We start from the raw sequence: 18,148 nt of genomic DNA on the forward strand, positions 1-18,148 counted from the left end.
CGGTGTGGATACTAGGAGACAGCTCGGGATAAGTAGGGATGTCAGGATGGACAAGCGGTCTAAGGCGCTGCGTTAAGGTTGCAATTTCCCCTGGAGGCATGGATTCAAATGCCACTTCCGACAACCCTAATCTTTGGCTATGCGTTCAGGCTCAAGTCTTTAGCTCTCTGCCACCTTGTCAGAGTGATACAGTAACACTGACAAAGCACCGCATCAATCTCTTTGCGCCAAAGTTTATGCAGCCTAGCAGTGTCACTGGCAGCCTTAATGGGCTCTTTAGACTGTAGGTTTTAAGGCGTTTGCGATCAAGGTATTGTCCACAAAAACTCGGAAAAGCATGTGAACAAAACAATGGACGAGGGCTTTAATGCAAGTGAACCAAAAGGGGATCAAAAGTACTGTCTTAGAATGCCATGTAGTGGAATGTCCTGGGATGCCGTTGATTTTTAAGGCAATGGGATTCGCAGGACTTTTCGTCAAATCCTCGCACAACGTTAATTCATGACATTTGACAGATCCACGCCGAACGTCAAGCGACAACGTGATAGGAATGGGAGCATCTTACCATCATTGCTTCAGACTCAGGAAATGTTCTTGGAACTTCACACCGCCAGGCCTCCAGAGGAGCTGTAGCTTTTTAGCCCCGGGGAAGCATGATCCACACGGAAGGGAATAAAAAATGCTGCCCAGTCATCTAAGCGCTTCCAAGTGCCAAAAGGTAGCACCTTGCCCCGTGTGAGGCTCGAACTCACGACCTTCAGATTATGAGACTGACGCGCTGCCTACTGCCCCAACGAGGCAGACTGATGGACCTGGGCAAACTGTGAAACACCAGCTTCCATGTCACGGTGCTTCGGTGTGGATACTAGGAGACAGCTCGGGATAAGTAGGGATGTCAGGATGGACAAGCGGTCTAAGGCGCTGCGTTAAGGTTGCAATTTCCCCTGGAGGCATGGATTCAAATGCCACTTCCGACAACCCTAATCTTTGGCTATGCGTTCAGGCTCAAGTCTTTAGCTCTCTGCCACCTTGTCAGAGTGATACAGTAACACTGACAAAGCACCGCATCAATCTCTTTGCGCCAAAGTTTATGCAGCCTAGCAGTGTCACTGGCAGCCTTAATGGGCTCTTTAGACTGTAGGTTTTTAGGCGTTTGCGATCAAGGTATTGTCCACAAAAACTCGGTAAAGCATGTGAACAAAACAATGGACGAGGGCTTTAATGCAAGTGAACCAAAAGGGGATCAAAAGTACTGTCTTAGAATGACATGTAGTGGAATGTCCTGGGATGCCGTTGATTTTTAAGGCAATGGGATTCGCAGGACTTTTCGTCAAATCCTCGCACAACGTTAATTCATGACATTTGACAGATCCACGCCGAACGTCAAGCGACAACGTGATAGGAATGGGAGCATCTTACCATCATTGCTTCAGACTCAGGAAATGTTCTTGGAACTTCACACCGCCAGGCCTCCAGAGGAGCTGTAGCTTTTTAGCCCCGGGGAAGCATGATCCACACGGAAGGGAATAAAAAATGCTGCCCAGTCATCTAAGCGCTTCCAAGTGCCAAAAGGTAGCACCTTGCCCCGTGTGAGGCTCGAACTCACGACCTTCAGATTATGAGACTGACGCGCTGCCTACTGCGCCAACGAGGCAGACTGATGGATCTGGGCAAACTGTGAAACACCAGCTTCCATGTCACGGTGCTTCGGTGTGGATAATAGGAGACAGCTCGGGATAAGTAGGTATGTCAGGATGGCCAAGCGGTCTAAGGCGCTGCATTAAGGTTGCAATTTCCCCTGGAGGCGTGGGTTCGAATGCCACTTCCGACAAACCTAATCTTTGGCTATGCGTTCAGGCTAAAGTCTTTAACTCTCTGCCACCTTGTCAGAGTGATACAGTAACACTGACAAAGCACCGCATCAATCTCTTTGCGCCAAAGTTTATGCAGCCTAGCAGTGTCCCTGGCAGCCTTAATGGGCTCTTTAGACTGTAGGTTTTAAGGCGTTTGCGATCAAGGTATTGTCCACAAAAACTCGGAAAAGCATGTGAACAAAACAATGGACGAGGGCTTTAATGCAAGTGAACCAAAAGGGGATCAAAAGTACTGTCTTAGAATGACATGTAGTGGAATGTCCTGGGATGCCGTTGATTTTTAAGGCAATGGGATTCGCAGGACTTTTCGTCAAATCCTCGCACAACGTTAATTCATGACATTTGACAGATCCACGCCGAACGTCAAGCGACAATGTGATAGGAATGGGAGCATCTAACAATCATTGCTTCAGACTCAGGAAATGTTCTTGGAACTTCACACCGCCAGGTCTCCAGAGGAGCTGTAGCTTTTTAGCCCCGGGGAAGCATGATCCACACGGAAGGGAATAAAAAATGCTGCCCAGTCATCTAAGCACTTCCAAGTGCAAAAAGGTAACACCTTGCCCCGTGTGAGGCTCGAACTCACGACCTTCAGATTATGAGACTGACGCAAAAACAGAATCAAACAAGGCAATTGAAGAACTATTATGGTTATAAACTGTATAAACTATAGACATACACATAAATAATAAACAGTTAAATAAAATGTTAATAAAATAAATTATTTTTATAAAATGTGAAATAAAATAGAAACCAACAAGTGAAATAGTATAAATTGAAGAACTATTATGGTAGTAAACTTTATACACTCATATATACACATATATACATATGTACACACACATATATATAAATAATACATTAAATAAAATGTTAACAAAATAAATACACTATTTAAATAAATTGCGCAATAAAATAGAAACCAACAACAAGTGAAATAGAATAAACTGTAGAACTATTATGGTTAGTTACTATATAAATACACACACATGTATAAATAATAAATAAGGTAAATAAAATGTTAACAAAATAAATGATTAAAAAGTAAAATGTGCAAAAAAACAACAAGTGAAATAGAATAAATTGAATTATTATGGTTATAAACTGTAAACACTATACACACACACACACATAAATAATATAAAAGTTAAATAAAATGTCAGCAAAATAAATACACTATTTAAAGAAAATGTGAAATAAAAATATAAACTAACAGCAAGTGAAATTGAATGAACTGAAGAACTATTACACTATATACATACCAGAGGTGGGACCAAGTCATTGTTTGGCAAGTCACAAGTAAGTCTCAATTCATTGCCCTCAAGTCCCGAGTCAAGTCCCGAGTCAAGACAGGCAAGTCCCGAGTCAAGTCCCAAGTCAAAGGCAACAAGTCTCAAGTCAAGTCCAAAGTCCTATAGTTTGATTTTCGAGTCTTTTCGAGTCTTTTTAACAGAAAAATAAAATTTAAACAGATTATGTATGGCTGTAAGATCTGTATTTATTAAACAAACCTTTTTTTTTAATGAAAGAACATTGCTTAGATATATAAAGATACAAATGTAATTTTCTGAAAAAGTGCTAAACAGTGCTGTGTCTCGTCTACACAGCCTATTGCACAAGAACGAGTTCCACCAAAAAAAGAGTCCATTTTGCCTCACATCACACAGAAATTGCAGGTCTACTGCTGTCTAGTTCAGTAAGTTTAGTTGTGCTATGTTATGTCTTCAGTGATCAACTTGTGATTAACTAAAACTACATAAACAACCTCAATGAGGCAGCAGTAGACCAACAACTCCTGTATGCTGCAAAGTAAAATTGAGTGAAATTGGTATTTTGTCAATTGAATCTCGTGTGTGCTAAAGAGATGGAGATGCAAATCTGTCTAGCAGCAATGTAAAATGGTAGCACATATTCTAAATGAAGTAGGTTACTTCATACAAACAATAACGTTGTTTTCCTCACATAACAATGAAGAACTTTGCTCTCTACCTTGTGTGATGCTCGTGCACCGATTTCCTCTGTGGACAAAACTGCTTGCGAGCTCTCAAATATACGCTGCTCACGCGCAAATTTTCTCTCGCTCTCAAATATGCACTGCTCACACACACATTTTTCTGCGCGCTCTCAGAAATTATATATAGAATTTGTGTCTTGTGTTACCTCTTCCTTTTGTGCTTTTTGATATGATTTATATTGAGGCACTATTTATTAACAATAACCAGAATACTAAAATAGACTTACATATTAATTTTTTTATCTAATAAACCATAACATTTTGGCTGTATGTTTTATGATGAGATATTTCCAGTTTTAAACACTTAAAGACACAGAGAATAGAGGTTGGATGTAAAGAATGCATTTTGTTTTACAAACATTTATTAAACATCCAAAAGGTTCACCGTACTAATCAAATAAAAACATTTAAACAAAAATATAACTAACGCAAGCAGAAATGTAACTGTGATAAAAATAAGGAAAATCATGATTTGGCATTATAGCCTACTGTACTATTCACTCTTTAAATAAATCTCACTATCAATCCCATTTTATCATGGCAACTAAAATAAAGTGAACTAGTCTCTGCTGTCTTCCACATTATTGATGAGATTGTGGAGGACATTTTCCATGTCATCCTCTTCATTTTGAGGAAAAGCTGTTCCACAGGTTCCCTGAACACATCTATTGGCATGGACAGTGTTTTGAACAGTACTATAGTAAAGTACTTTAATTGTTCTGTTGGGGTCATATTATAGTTGCTATGGTAACACAAGTGTAATATAAACAAATGACCCAGTGCTGTAGTTTTTTTACAGTATTGGGTATATTATACTACAATTCACCACACTTTACTGTAGTAAAACTACACTCTGTATTTCATTTTATTACTTCACTATTCTTAATACTACAGTATGCTGAAGCATTCATTAACAACTTGTAAATAATACTAGGCTTAAACATAGGCAGTATACCTAACTCTCAAAAACACTAGTATTTATTATAGAATTTACCTTAACCACATAGTTTTTCGTGTATTGTTACTAAATAGTTTAGCAATATATAAACCATATCAACATTCTGGAATAATCAATTTATCAGGAGGATCTCTGGAGAGCAAAAGCAGAAAAATTATGAAGCGCCAGTGTGGACAAAACTCAAGCAAACGCAGAGAGACTGACTATGCGCGTGAGAGACCAGCAAATCAGATTGAAGTACCTGCCCACTGGTGAAAGTAATGTCAGAGCCAATCAGATTTTTCTTTCTTTTCATAAAGAACGGGGTTCGAATCCCACTTAGGCACTTGTAAACAATCATTTTAGAACATTTTGTCAAAAATCCCTACTGAAAAAACAGCTTAAACCAGCCTAGGCTGGTTGGCTGGTTTTAGAGGGGTTTTGGCCATTTCCAGGCTGGTTTCCAGCCATTTCCAGCCTGGTCTTAGCTGGTCAGGCTGGGAGATGACCAGCTAAAACCAGCTATGTCCAGCTTAAACCAGGCTGGTCAAGCTGGTTTTAGCTGGATTTTGCTGGTCAGTTTCCAGCCTGACCAGCTAAGACCAGGCTGGAAATGGCTGGAAACCAGCCTGGAAATGACCAAAACCCCTCTAAAACCAGCCTGGTCGACCAGCTAAAACCAGCTTACCAGCCTAGGCTGGTTGTAGCTGGATTTTTCTGCTGGGATATTGTTATGTTTAACCATTTATTAGAGCCACAAAGTGTCTAAAACTTGTTTTCATGTTTGAATAGCCAATAAATGTGCTAAATAAATTAAAATAGAGATACCCACAGTGAAACAGTTATATAAATTTAAATATTAGTTTAAATACATTCATAGTGGTTTTAAATATCTTTTAATATGTAAAGTAGAAAAGTTCACATTCAACAAACTGAATAAAACATATCTTCGTTTTTAGTTTATTTAAAAACAATTACAAATGGAGTAATTCAACTCACAATTACATGATCTCATTGAGTGATGGAATAATAAAGGTAAAACTTTAATTGAATGATCAGTCAAGTGTTTCCAAATGAAATCTGTTAAAATAAGAGTCCTACAAAACAGGAACAAAGACACTCATGAAACAAAATGTGATTGTTAATTGTATTTTTTATTAGATGGTTGGTTTTAAGTACTTTAAAAATAGTAGATAATCCTTAAATATAGATGGGGAAATACAGAAAAACAAACAAACAGAAATTCAACATGCATTTATAATATATAAATATATGCATTACATTACATTCTCGCAATAAAAATTTTAATTAAAAACCATATAGAGGACTAAAATATTGCTAAGAGGCATAACATCAACAATAATAAAAATACCTTTAAGGTTTTAAATACTAAATAAAATTAATAGAATTAATCCAAAATATGAAAAATGTAACACTTTACAATAAGGTTTTATTAATTAATTAAGTTTATGCATGTACTAATGTGAACAAACAATGCAGTGCAGTTCATTAAAGTATTCATTATTTTATGCTTTAATTAATGGAAATAAAATTATTGGTTAATTCTTGTTAACTCACAGTGCATTAACATTAATGTTAACAAGCATAACTTTAAATTGTAATAATGCAATAGTAAATGTTAAACTATAATTAATAAAGGTTTAGAAGTATAGTTCATTATTAGTACGTTAGTACATAGATTAACTAAAGAAACCTTATTGCAAAATGTCACCAGAAAATAACAAAAAACTTTTTTTTTTTTACAGTTTTAAGAGCTTTAAAAATAAATTATATATCTAGTTATTATGGCATGTAATCAATGTTACTACTAATTAAATAGTTAGAAAATACTGTCAGAGGATGGGCAAAACACAAAGATAAAACATAATATGCGCATTGACACAAACGACCAAGTGCAAAAACATAAATTACAGCCATGTTCATTCATAATTATATGATATAAATCACGAGAGGGTAAATTTGGTTTAAAAAAACTGAAGTTCATTGACTTATACACAACAGTAAAACAATGCTTTTGCACAACAGTAACACATTGCGAGTAGTAAAGTCTCTTACCTTTGACAGATGTTGTAAATCCGCTGAATAAAACAAAAGGAGCAGATTGCGGATGTGTTTATTTCACTCTCCGAGTCAGAATGAAAATGGCATCTTCAAATTTCCCGCTGGTGCAAAAACACGGAAGTGCGCCACAAAGCGCTAGTGGTCGAAAGTATGCGTGCATGCTCTCTGTCACACACGCACACACACGCAGAGATAGAGCTTTCTGTGTGTCAACATACTTTTTGTCTTTGGGCTTTTTATAGAAAGTAGCAAGTCTTTACAAGTCAATAGGCGCAAGTCCAAGTGAAAGTCCGAGTCATTTATGTTCAAGTCCAAGTCGAGTTGCAAGTCTTTTTATATTTTGTCAAGTCAAGTCTGAAGTCATCAAATTCATGACTCGAGTCTGACTCGAGTCCAAGTCACATGACTCGAGTCCACACCTCTGATACATACACAAACAAACAAACACATTATTTTGGATTGGTCGTTTTCATTTTCTCTAGCCACTCTTCTTTAGTCAAAGTTTCAGTCTGTGGGCAGTACACCTGCACTCCTTGCATCATCGGGATACCCTGGGCCATAGGGATTCCCTGGACCATTGGCACAGCCTGGAACATTGGTACACCCTGAAACATCGGCATACCCTGGTACCCTGGTGTAGCTGGGATGTATATGTTGGGTACCATCTGCAGCGATGCTCCAGGTGCTGGTGGTGTAAATATGACCTGGGTCTGTACTGGTGCCTTGGGTCTAAGTGGGGGTCGTCCAGCAGATGTCTGCCTCTGCCTTGCCTGACCTGCTGTGCTCTCTGGCAACACATACTGGTGCCGCTCTCCTGGTTGGTCTGGCTCTGTCCGAAGACTTTTGGCAACTGGGAGAGGTTCCTGGGCTTCTGGGAGGGGTTGAGGCAACTGAATACCCTGAACCAGCACAGACAGCTCCTGCTTCTTCTGTCTGTTATTAAACCACTGAATCAGGGTATTCTGGTTTACCTCAACCAGCTGCATGGATGTACCTCCCATTACCAAGCTGTTGCCCAGTACGAGTTGCCTAATCCTGCGGTAGTCTTGCAGGATCAGAGACCATCTTGAAAGGGTTCCCTTGCCTTTTCGCTTGGGACTAGGGTGGATGGTACAAAGCCTAATAAAGATGGTCTCCACAAGACGGCAACAGTCAGGCCACTGAGCAGGAGCACTGCTTGCACCCAGCACACATCTGGTAGTGCTCTCCACGCCAGGGGTGTGAGTGGGCTTCTTGGGTGTTTTAAATCGCCCACTCAGCAGTCGCTTCTGGTGTCGAGCTGCATACACCACCCGCTTCTTGTCTTGGTCATGCAGGCTTTGCCAAAGACCAATAATCTCGTTGGCCTCCTGGCTGGTAAGGCTAAGGCTTTTGTGGGTCCGGAGCTCAACCAGATATTCAGCCAGCCTGTCCACATGCTGGAAGCCCGGAATATTTTGGTAGTCAACAGCCTAATGAAAGCACAACAAAAAAAAAATAGCACATTAAATTGTTCAATGCATAATTCCATAATTGATTCTGTTATCATGTTGAAGCTGCACTACGGAAATAAACCTGATGCGTGTTTGACTTTACACTTTATTTTTTAAATTATTCTAGATCATTGTAAAGACAGAAATTAGTGGGACTTACAGTCTCTTCATCACCATCTTCATCGTCGTCATCATCATTATCTTCGTCATCATCTTCCGTAGCCTCTTCTGGCTCTAAGGGCACAGGTGAAATTGGTTCTTCAGGCTGCGCAGGTGGGTCAGGGACCAGTGCAGGGCATGTGGAGACTGGCAAAGAAGCGACACTGCTGGTGACTGCAGTGGAGGAACCCGATCTCAATGTGGAGGAGGATGGTGACAGAGCAGCCTCCGGATCATCAATAGAGTGATCCTCACTGATGTCACAGAAGCCCTCATCTTCTTCTCGCTCCTCCACATTGAGATCCTCAATGAGCTCAGCAGTCTGCTCACAGTCTGGGTTCATGTTCTGCAGTGCCTGACCAGTCTGCTGGAACAGATACTGCACTCCAATGAGCTCACCTGAAAAAAATAAATGAAACATAAATAAACAAATTTTAAGAGCCATGTTTGATTGGGTGTTGAAGTAGCAAGTAGTTTTAAAAGCTCAACGTCAAGGAAGAAACAAACAAAAACATACATTTTAATCAGAGATCCAAAACATAATAAATATTCTGGACAAAACATCTAATGAAATGCAATAGAAATACAACGAAGACAGAGAAATGTACAAATAAATTTCACTCAAAGCTTGTAGCATTATGTTTGATAATGACATGTAATAATAATGTAATAATAACTTTGTATCTTGCTTTACTTCAGTAAATAGTCATGAAACAATACATTTGTTCTTACAAATATTTAAAGACAAGCAAAGATTTCACAGCACAAAGCTCATGAACATTGACCTACTGTATCAAACTGGATACAGTAGATGGAGAGAACACAGAAATTGCAGGTTTATTAACAATAGCAAAATCTCTTACCAGTGTAACGTGCAGGCGGACAAAAGTTGGGCACCACTTTTCTCCCAAACAGCTTTTCAAAGTTGCAGTTTACACAGTGAACAAGTTCTCCTGTGTAGCTGCGTAAAGCTGATGGTTCAGATGCCAAGGAAGCAGCCTCCCGGTCCTGGTTCCATCTGTTTAGTCCCTCCAGCAAATAAATCTGAAAGTTCAGACTATTTGCGCTGTACCCTGTAAATATTAAAAACAATGTTTAGGACTTGATTAAAAAACAAACACACAAAGACATTTAATGCGTTTTTACACAATGTTTGTGCAGAATCATACCTGGGATGAAACGATTGAGGTGTAAATGAAAGGACTCGAGAGACGTGGAGCCCCTGGCACATCTGTAGGTCCGTAGCAGAACACCTCCCTTGGTTATGCTCCCCGTTTCAGTATAGAGCACGACACCAGGGGGGTCCTGAATGCATTTTATATGCTTTTTTTGGACACTCCAGATGTGCCCCATCCTTTCCTTGTCTAAAAGAGGAACGCCCAGCGAGTCATTGCCCTTGTTGCTCATGAGCTCAGTAAGAAGCTGTTCAAGTAGAAGGATGGTAGTCTCCTCCCCACGGGTCCTCCTCCGGCAATGGAGAGCCAGCTCCTCCCTGGTGAGATGCTTGTTGACATCAGCATCTGTCAACGCAGGCCAACCTTGGGACATCAACAGTGCTCGCTTTGCTTGGCGTAGCAAAGAAACATCAGCCGCATCCCATTCAAAAATGCACGCAGAGATCCGTGACATGAAGATGGGATACAGTTGATGAGCATCAGTTGTACATCCCACAGCAATCCTGCGCATAAAGTGCCAGATGTCCAATTTCACAGTCAACTCCGGCCATCCTCTAAACCTGGCTTTGAGTTTGGTCTCACCCACATCAGTGCAGCACCCACAGTCCACATACAAAACAGCAGGTGGATCCACACCAGACTCCTGGTATCTTCTGACCAGCCCATCCATCATCCTGTCCAGTCCTGCTCCTTCCTGGGCAGTGAGCACACTTATCAGCACCTGACCAAACTCATTGCCAACAGAGGTGAGCCAGAGTCCTGTTCCTTTTGCTGTCCCAGCCAGCTTTTTTGTGATCTAGATTAGACAAGAGAAGAACCATGGTGTATCGTCAGATCAAGCAGACTACACAAAGGGTTTTTACCAATGCTGGAATATAATAAAGAAATTATAAATTGATGAATATCCACTAACCTTTTTAGTTGAATCCATCTTCAAGATGGACCCATGGGTCGATGTTATCCTGGCATGGATTTCATTCAGCCTTGTCAAGATGTCCTGGCTGTAGACAGTGAGGAGCCACTTGCAGCTTGGCACAACTGTAGGTGCTGGGGGCTCCTGGAAGGTGATCGGCAACACCCCAGGTCCACTGAGGAAATCCACACACTGAGTGGTGTAGCGGGCTAGACGCTGGAGCCACTCTTCACTGTGGTTTTCCTTCAGTTGTTTGATGACCCTTGTGGGGCTGTTGCCTAGTCCACGCTCACGCAGTAGGCGAATGACTCTTATATCACAGGCGTACCTTAGGAACAGAAGAATATTAATATAAACATATATATATATATATATATAATATATATATATATATATATATATATATTTGTAAAGTATTTTCATATATCTGTGATGATAGGTTAACAACTGCACGAGGAATAAAGGTGTTCAATTACTCACTTCTGTGTGAGAATGACCCGAAACTCTGAGCGATGGCCAAGATCCAGCTGCTGCAAGACAGTCTGACTCCAGGACACATGCGAGGCTTTGCACTTGGTACAGATGAGGGTTTCTGTAACCATGTTGTACATCCTGTCGATGTCCAGAACCTGCCGTGCCCTTTTGTGCAGACCTCCACCTGTCAGCTGATGCTGTCCACATGCAGGATTAGGGCAAAGGACTTTGACCCTCCACAGCTTGTATGGCATCCACAGCAAAAGTGAATGACAGAAAAATCTGTCTGGAGCTGGAGCCTGATTGTATGTAAGTGCAGGCTGTGGAGGGTAATACCAGAGCTGGAGGTTGTCTCGAAGCTCTGGCTTTCCTTTGGACCCCATTTTAAAAAGCCTGCTGGCAATCCACTTGTGGTCCTCTGGTGGCAAGGTTTCAGCCCAAAGGCGCGGAAGTGGAACAGCTGATGGAGCTTGCAACAATGACCCAGAAGATGGAGTCTGTGAAGGAAAATAGATAAAACCTTTAGTCTGGTAATGTAAATGCACCTTACATATTTGAGTGAGTACCCTCACATGATATCATGATTATAATCTAAATACCTTTGATTTTAAGTGATTGTTTTTAAATACCTTATTATGTATTTTAATTCCAAAAATCATTAATAGAATTTCACCAATAAACATTTTCTTTAAAGAAGCAAAAGTATTTTCCAGTATAGTTATTTCTCTTTTTCCTTTCTACTTTTCCATCCATTTTCTTTTCTTTTACTACTGTGAACATAAAATATCAACAACAGAAGGCGTAATTTTTGTGATTCTTTGCTTTATTTTTTCCTCTTTATTTTGTTAGCATTTATACATATATCAAGCTTAGTTAATTAACATCAAGTCAATTTAATTGGCTGGTCTTAAAACCACTTTGTGTGAATTCAGCTGGGGCAGCAAATATGCAAACCAAATTACCTTTTTTTGGACAGAAAATATTAAATTACTTACTGAGACAATGCCGGACGGCTCTGTGGAACTGGTCACTGCCGTAGTGGATGTGAGGACGGGGGCAGAAACTTGAAGGTCCTGTGTCAGTACAAACAAGCAGTATAACAAAGTGCATTTTGTAAATATATATCTATAAGTAACATTAACTAATCAGAATTTTTTGCAACCATTACTTTATTTGAACATTAATGTATAAAATACATTGGAAATGAATGATTGCTGCTAAACTGTAAAATTTTGTCACAGCGCTTTTATGCAGAACAAAAAGTTTAAAGAATGGTGCTTATTTTTAATATATATGTTTTTATGCACTAAAAGAATACTACAGAGATGTTTTATTGAGATTTAATGTGACTGTACTTAATAAAAATACAAATTTACGTAAAACAAATGCTTATACCAAATTCTCTCAGAAAGCTATGTGGATTATGACAATACTTACAGCCGTGCTTGGTGTAGAAGCACTACACACTGCTGAACTGGGCTGAACGTCAACCTGTGATGGTCTTCTAGCCACACTAAGATTTGGCTTTGCTGCAGCAATGTGGGATCCGGAAAATCTTGGTTTGGTGAACTCAAAAAGGGCAAGACAAAAAGCATTTCAGTAAAAACACTGTGTTCACAATGGCAAAATGTACACTACTGTTCAAAGGTTTGCGATCTGCTCAATGTATTTTTTTTATGTTTTAATTATGTTTATCAAGGCTACATTTATTTGATCAAATATTTAGTAAAAACTGGAATAATGTGAAATAATAATATAGGCAAATTAAATAAAGAATAATTTATTCAAACAATTCAAATCAAATAAAATCTACTTAATTTATGAGCAAATCAAACACAATAGAATTCTTGCAAAATATGAGTAATATTAAGCTTTTATATTTTAACAATAATAATTTTTTGAACATTAGTGTATATCACATTAAATTTCAAGCAATTAGAAACTATCTTTCTATATGTCTGTTGTACAATCAGTTTGATTTCTCTACAGTGTTTCGAGTTCAAGCTGTTTTTTACTACCACCCTCTGCTACTTTTACAGGTAGAAATAAGATATAAGTTAGAATAGATTTAATTAGACAACTGGTTCATTGCAAATAAATGTGACACATTAGGCTTTGATTAAAATTATAGTTTTCTGGATCAAGGAGCAATATGCAAACAAATATTTTTTTTTTACTACCAAAGGAATAAAGTATTGCATTATGTTATATACAGTATTATTGTACTATTATTACATCATGCATTTCAACAAAAACATACATTGTATATTACAACATCACACTATGTGTTATATACAGTTGAAGTCTGATTTATTAGCCCGCTTTTTTATTTTTTTCCACCAATTTCTGTTTAATGGAGAGAAGATTTGTTCAGCACATTTTTTTAAACATCAAAGTTTTAATAACTCATTTCTAAGAACTGTTTTATTTTATCTTTGCCCTGATGACAGTAAATAATATTTGACTAGATATTCACTTCTATACCACTTAAAGTGACATTTGAAGGTTTAACTAGGTAAATTAGGTTAAATAGGCAGGTTAGGGTAATTAGACAAGTTATTGTATAACGATGGTTTGTTTTGTAGACTATGCCAAAAAAAAAAAAAAAAGCTTAAAGAGGCTCATAATATTGACCTTGAAAAATGTATTCGAAATAAAACAAATAAGACTTTCTCCCAGAAGAAAAAATATTATCATACCTGTGGTAGCAAAAAAATATATATATATATTTTTAAATAAGTACTTTTTCAAGATAATACCTCAGACTCGTTGTTTAGAAAAAGTACAAATTTTAGCTTACACTTAAAATCAAAACAAAGTATTTACTATTAGTGTTTATTATGTATCATTATCTGAAGACAAGAGGTTAAAATGTAGCTTTAAAAACTGTGACCCTGACCATGACCTGACCATGTAATTTAATCCAATCACAGAAACTCAAACCGACCAATCAGCAAGTGTCTGCTACCCCCCCCCCCGCTGTACAAGAGGTGTGAAAAGAAGCAGGTCTCTAGCAACACCTCAACTTTTTTATTGCTTTTTGTTCTTTTCTCTCCTATGTTTGAACTTTGAACTGAACTTTGAACTGAACACCTTGAACACTTGAAACACTGAAATTGTCATTTCTTTTGATTTTTAAAAAAATGTACCATTGACAATTGCGGTGAAATCTTTGATGCCACTGATGGAGTAGACGGGGGCTGGGGCAGGGCCTCAAGTTGTCTCGTCTCCATCACCTCCTGAGCAGGTACAGTAGGGGCAGGTTGTTGCACCGTTTGTGCTGGAGCAGCAGAAGCAGTACTCTGCTGAAAATAAATCACAAAAATACATATAATCATGAAAAAGGAAAGGCATTCTAGTAAATAAAAATAAACACATATTGACTTAAAAATGTACCTTTTGAGTGTGAAAACCACATGTGCATTTCAGCACACCTCCAAGCAAAGTCCTCTGCCCACGAGATTGCAATGGGCATTTCTCAATCTGAAAAAATCATGAAAGATATATTAAATAATTTTATACAATACAAAAAACTTTTATAACTAAATAAGAATTTTTACTCAATGACTCCCTTAATAAAGCACACAATAGCTCTGTAAATTAATTTACCACTGTTTCTAGAATGTGTTTAATATTTGTCTAATATGTAAATCGTACAGTTTGTATCTCCAAAAACGAAAAGAAGAATAAAAGGAACTGGACAGGAACATTTCAGGCCTTAAAACCACATGCTGTATACTGTACACTCATAATCCCTTCCCCCACCTTTTCAGATCTCTCTCATAAACGGTCAAACTTACTAAATTATTCGACGTAAATCTCAAAATACATGCAATTTAAAACACTTTAATATTTAAAAACAAGTATGACATGTTTTACACAGATACTGTACTGAATGTACTGAAGCCTAACAAGTTAACGTAACTCTGTTAAGCAAATTTCAACAAACGTTATATCATGTAAACGAAATACACACCCTTTGATAAATCTCATGCCACTTTTTTTGTCGAGGAGCTGGCCTGTTTCCCTCATTTGATGGCCAAACTCCTGTGCTGGCAAACTTTTTCAAACGTGAAATCCAGTCAGCGTCTGACATGGCTTTATGAGATTTTCCAGACATTTTTCTCCTATAAATTAAACGGTTTTAAATTTAAAGTATCCAAATTTGAAATACAACACACTAAAATATTAATTCGTGCAATTGTGTAGTTTTTCCTACCTTTTTTAAGAAATCACTATCGGAAAAAATCCTTTACTGTAAGCAAAACGATGCTGTGCTCTGTCGAATGATGCTGTTCGTTGAATATCACTGATGGTCAATGAACTTTTTTGACCTCTGACCCGCCTCCAGAGGACCGCGTCATTCCTTCGTGTACCTTCGGCTCAGTTCGGAAAATTGATTGACATCTGACTGACCTGTTTGACTGCACACCTAGCGGTGATTCTTGGAACAGTTCCTCCCCCGCGGCTTCAACATTGTCTCGACTCTGATTGGTCAAATGTTGAAAATGTTGAGAATTCCGGTCCGCGATTGGCTGTAAATGTTGAAGCGCTGCAACGTGATTGGCTACAATGTTGGAGCGAATCGCTCCGATTGGCTCTCATCTTCAACATTTGTGAAATATTGTCAGACTATCCTTCGGCAGCTGGCGTTCAGGCTCCAGTCTCTTCGGGGGCGTGGGTTCGAATCCCACCGCTGCCAGGCAGTCCTTTTAGGATGCTTGAGAATGACCTCTCTACATGTAGATACATCTAGGGTAGCGTGGCCGAGGGGTCTAAGGCGCTGGATTTAGGCTCCAGTCTCTTCGGGGGCGTGGGTTTGAATCCCACCGCTGCCAGATGTGATTTTAAACACGGACAAACTGCTTGAGTGCGTGCGTGTTCTCAGTGACCGCTGGAAATGAGAGAGTACATTTAAGTTGGCAACTAATCAGTATAATGTGTTCTTTGAAACTCACGGCAGACTCGTTGGTGTGACAGCAACACATCCCCAAGCTCGAATCTGCTCAGGAGCAAGTGTCTTTCCCACGATTAGATTGCAGCATCTTAACAAAGTCTGCACTGGAAGTCTCTCTCTGCCATTGCTCCTTTTAGCAAGAGCACCCTATTGAAACAGGAACAGTAAAGATTCACAATTAGAGTAGTAATACTCTATAACTGGATTTGAATATAATAACAACAATGTGGGGTCTGCTGTGATGGAATCAGTAACTCACTCTTTTGTGAAATAACAGTTACCTTGTAATCAGGTGCTTAAATGCATCGCAGCTGGCTGCCGTTTGGAGTAGACTTCAAATGCCTTGAGGTGTGCTCTAATAGAAATTTACATTTACATTTTACATTTAGTCATTTAGCAGACGCTTTTATCCAAAGCGACTTACAAATGAGGACAAGGAAGCAATTTACACAACCAAGAACAACAATGAATAAGTGCTATAAGCAAGTTTCAGGTCTGTAAAGTCTAAGAAGGGAAGTATTAGTAGTATTAGTTTTTTTTTTTTTTTTTTTGTACAGTTAGTGTGATATTCAGAGAGGCAATTACAGATTAGGAAGTGTAGTGGAGACTAAATAGTTGAGTTTTTAGTCGTTTCTTGAAAGTAGCGAGTGACTGCTGTTCTGATGCAGTTAGGGAGTTCATTCCACCAACTGGGCAGATTGAGCGTGAGCGTGAGCGAAAGTGATTTCTTCCCCCTATGGGATGGAACCACGAGGCGACGTTCATTCACAGAACGCAAGTTTCTGGAGGGCACATAGATCTGCAGAAGCGAGAGCAGATAAGAAGGTGCTAGGCCAGAAGTCACTTTGTAGGCAAACATCAGAGCTTTGAATTTGATGCGAGCAGCAACTGGCAGCCAGTGCAAACGGACTAGCAGCGGAGTGACATGTGCTCGTTTATGTTCATTGAAGACCACTCGTGCTGCTGCATTCTGGAGCAGTTGAAGAGGCTTGATAGAGTTAGCTGGAAGCCCAGCTAGTAGAGAGTTACAGTAATCCAGTTTGGAGAGAACAAGAGCTTGAACAAGGAGTTGAGCTGCATGTTCAGATAAGAAGGGTTGGATCTTTCTGATGTTATAGAGTGTGAATCTGCACGATCGAGCAGTTCTAGAGATGTGGTCAGAGAAGTTTAGTTGGTCATCAATCGTTACTCCAAGGCTTTTCACCATTTTGGATGCAGTAATGGTTGCCCCATCCATCTGGATTGAAAAGTTATGGTGTAGAGTCGAGTTGGCAGAAACTACAAGCATTTCCGTTTTTGCGAGGTTCAGCTGAAGATGATGATCTTTCATCCAGTGTGAAATATCCAACAGGCAGGCTGAAATGCGAGCTGGAACCGAGGGATCATCAGGATGAAAAGAGAGGTATAGCTGGGTATTATCAGCATAGCAGTGGTAGGAGAATCCATGTCTCTGGATGACTGGTCCTAGAGATGATGTGTAGATGGAGAAGAGAAGTGGCCCAAGAACAGAGCCTTGAGGTACCCCAGTGTTTAGATGCTGTAGGTTGGACACCTCACCCCTCCAAGACACCCTGAATGATCTGTCAGTGAGGTAAGATCTGAACCATTGTATAACAGTGCCCGCAACGCCCAGTGACTCGAGCGTAGATAGCAGGATCTGGTGGTTGACAGTGTCAAAAGCAGCTGACAAGTCCAGCAAAATGAGGACTGATGATTTAGAGTCTGCTTTAGCCAGTCTGAGATTCTCCACGACCGAGAGCAGGGCAGTCTCAGTTGAGTGGCCTTTCTTAAAGCCGGATTGCTTGTTGTCCATGAGATTGTTTTGAGTAAGAAAGTCCAGGACTTGATTGAACACTACTTTCTCCAGAATCTTGGCCATGAATGGAAGCAGGGATACTGGTCTGTAGTTTTCAAGTAGCGTATGGTCCAGGTTGGGTTTCTTTAGCAGTGGGGTTACCCTAGCCTGCTTAAATGAAGTGGGGAATAAACCACAGTCAAGAGATGTGTTAATTATGTGAGTCAGTGTTGGTATGACTGCAGGAGAGATGGCTTGCAAGAGATGAGAGGGAATGGGATTGAGTGGACAGGTGG

The 18,148-nt window shown here is 39.4% G+C and overlaps 1 protein-coding gene and 3 non-coding genes across 4 annotated transcripts; 1 reads left to right on the top strand and 3 right to left on the bottom strand.

Annotated features, from left to right (window-relative positions):
- Positions 1–727: 727 nt before the first annotated feature.
- Positions 728–800, bottom strand: trnam-cau (transfer RNA methionine (anticodon CAU)). The gene has a single exon. It is a non-coding gene; the product is annotated as a tRNA-Met (tRNA).
- Positions 801–1,581: 781 nt separating this feature from the next.
- trnam-cau (transfer RNA methionine (anticodon CAU)) lies at positions 1,582–1,654 on the bottom strand. The gene has a single exon. It is a non-coding gene; the product is annotated as a tRNA-Met (tRNA).
- A 4,305-nt stretch (positions 1,655–5,959) lies between these two features.
- Positions 5,960–12,699, bottom strand: LOC141381791 (uncharacterized). The gene is made up of 6 exons (XM_073948280.1): positions 11,107–12,699; positions 10,627–10,954; positions 9,708–10,509; positions 9,402–9,611; positions 8,540–8,937; positions 5,960–8,358 (listed from the first exon to the last, which is right to left on the bottom strand). The coding sequence occupies exons 1-6, from the start codon at positions 11,481–11,483 to the stop codon at positions 7,357–7,359; spliced, it is 3,117 nt and encodes a 1,038-aa protein (XP_073804381.1). The 5' UTR covers positions 11,484–12,699; the 3' UTR covers positions 5,960–7,356.
- A 3,157-nt stretch (positions 12,700–15,856) lies between these two features.
- trnal-uag (transfer RNA leucine (anticodon UAG)) lies at positions 15,857–15,938 on the top strand. The gene has a single exon. It is a non-coding gene; the product is annotated as a tRNA-Leu (tRNA).
- The last annotated feature ends 2,210 nt before the right edge of the window (positions 15,939–18,148 follow it).

This window comes from Danio rerio, chromosome 4 (genome assembly GCF_049306965.1).
Source record: "Danio rerio strain Tuebingen ecotype United States chromosome 4, GRCz12tu, whole genome shotgun sequence".
Classification (NCBI taxonomy): Eukaryota; Metazoa; Chordata; class Actinopteri; order Cypriniformes; family Danionidae; genus Danio; species Danio rerio.

What these genes read in the sequence shown, in the direction of transcription:
- LOC141381791 (XM_073948280.1), bottom strand. Translation starts at nt 11,483, where the DNA reads ATGGGGTCCAAAGGAAAGCCAGAGCTTCGAGACAACCTCCAGCTCTGG. An exon ending in CCTCAATCGTTTCATCCCAG is followed by an intron (nt 9,612 to 9,707) that starts GTATGATTCTGC and finishes TAATATTTACAG; the next exon opens with GGTACAGCGCAAATAGTCTG. An exon ending in TCCGCCTGCACGTTACACTG is followed by an intron (nt 8,938 to 9,401) that starts GTAAGAGATTTT and finishes TATTTTTTTCAG; the next exon opens with GTGAGCTCATTGGAGTGCAG.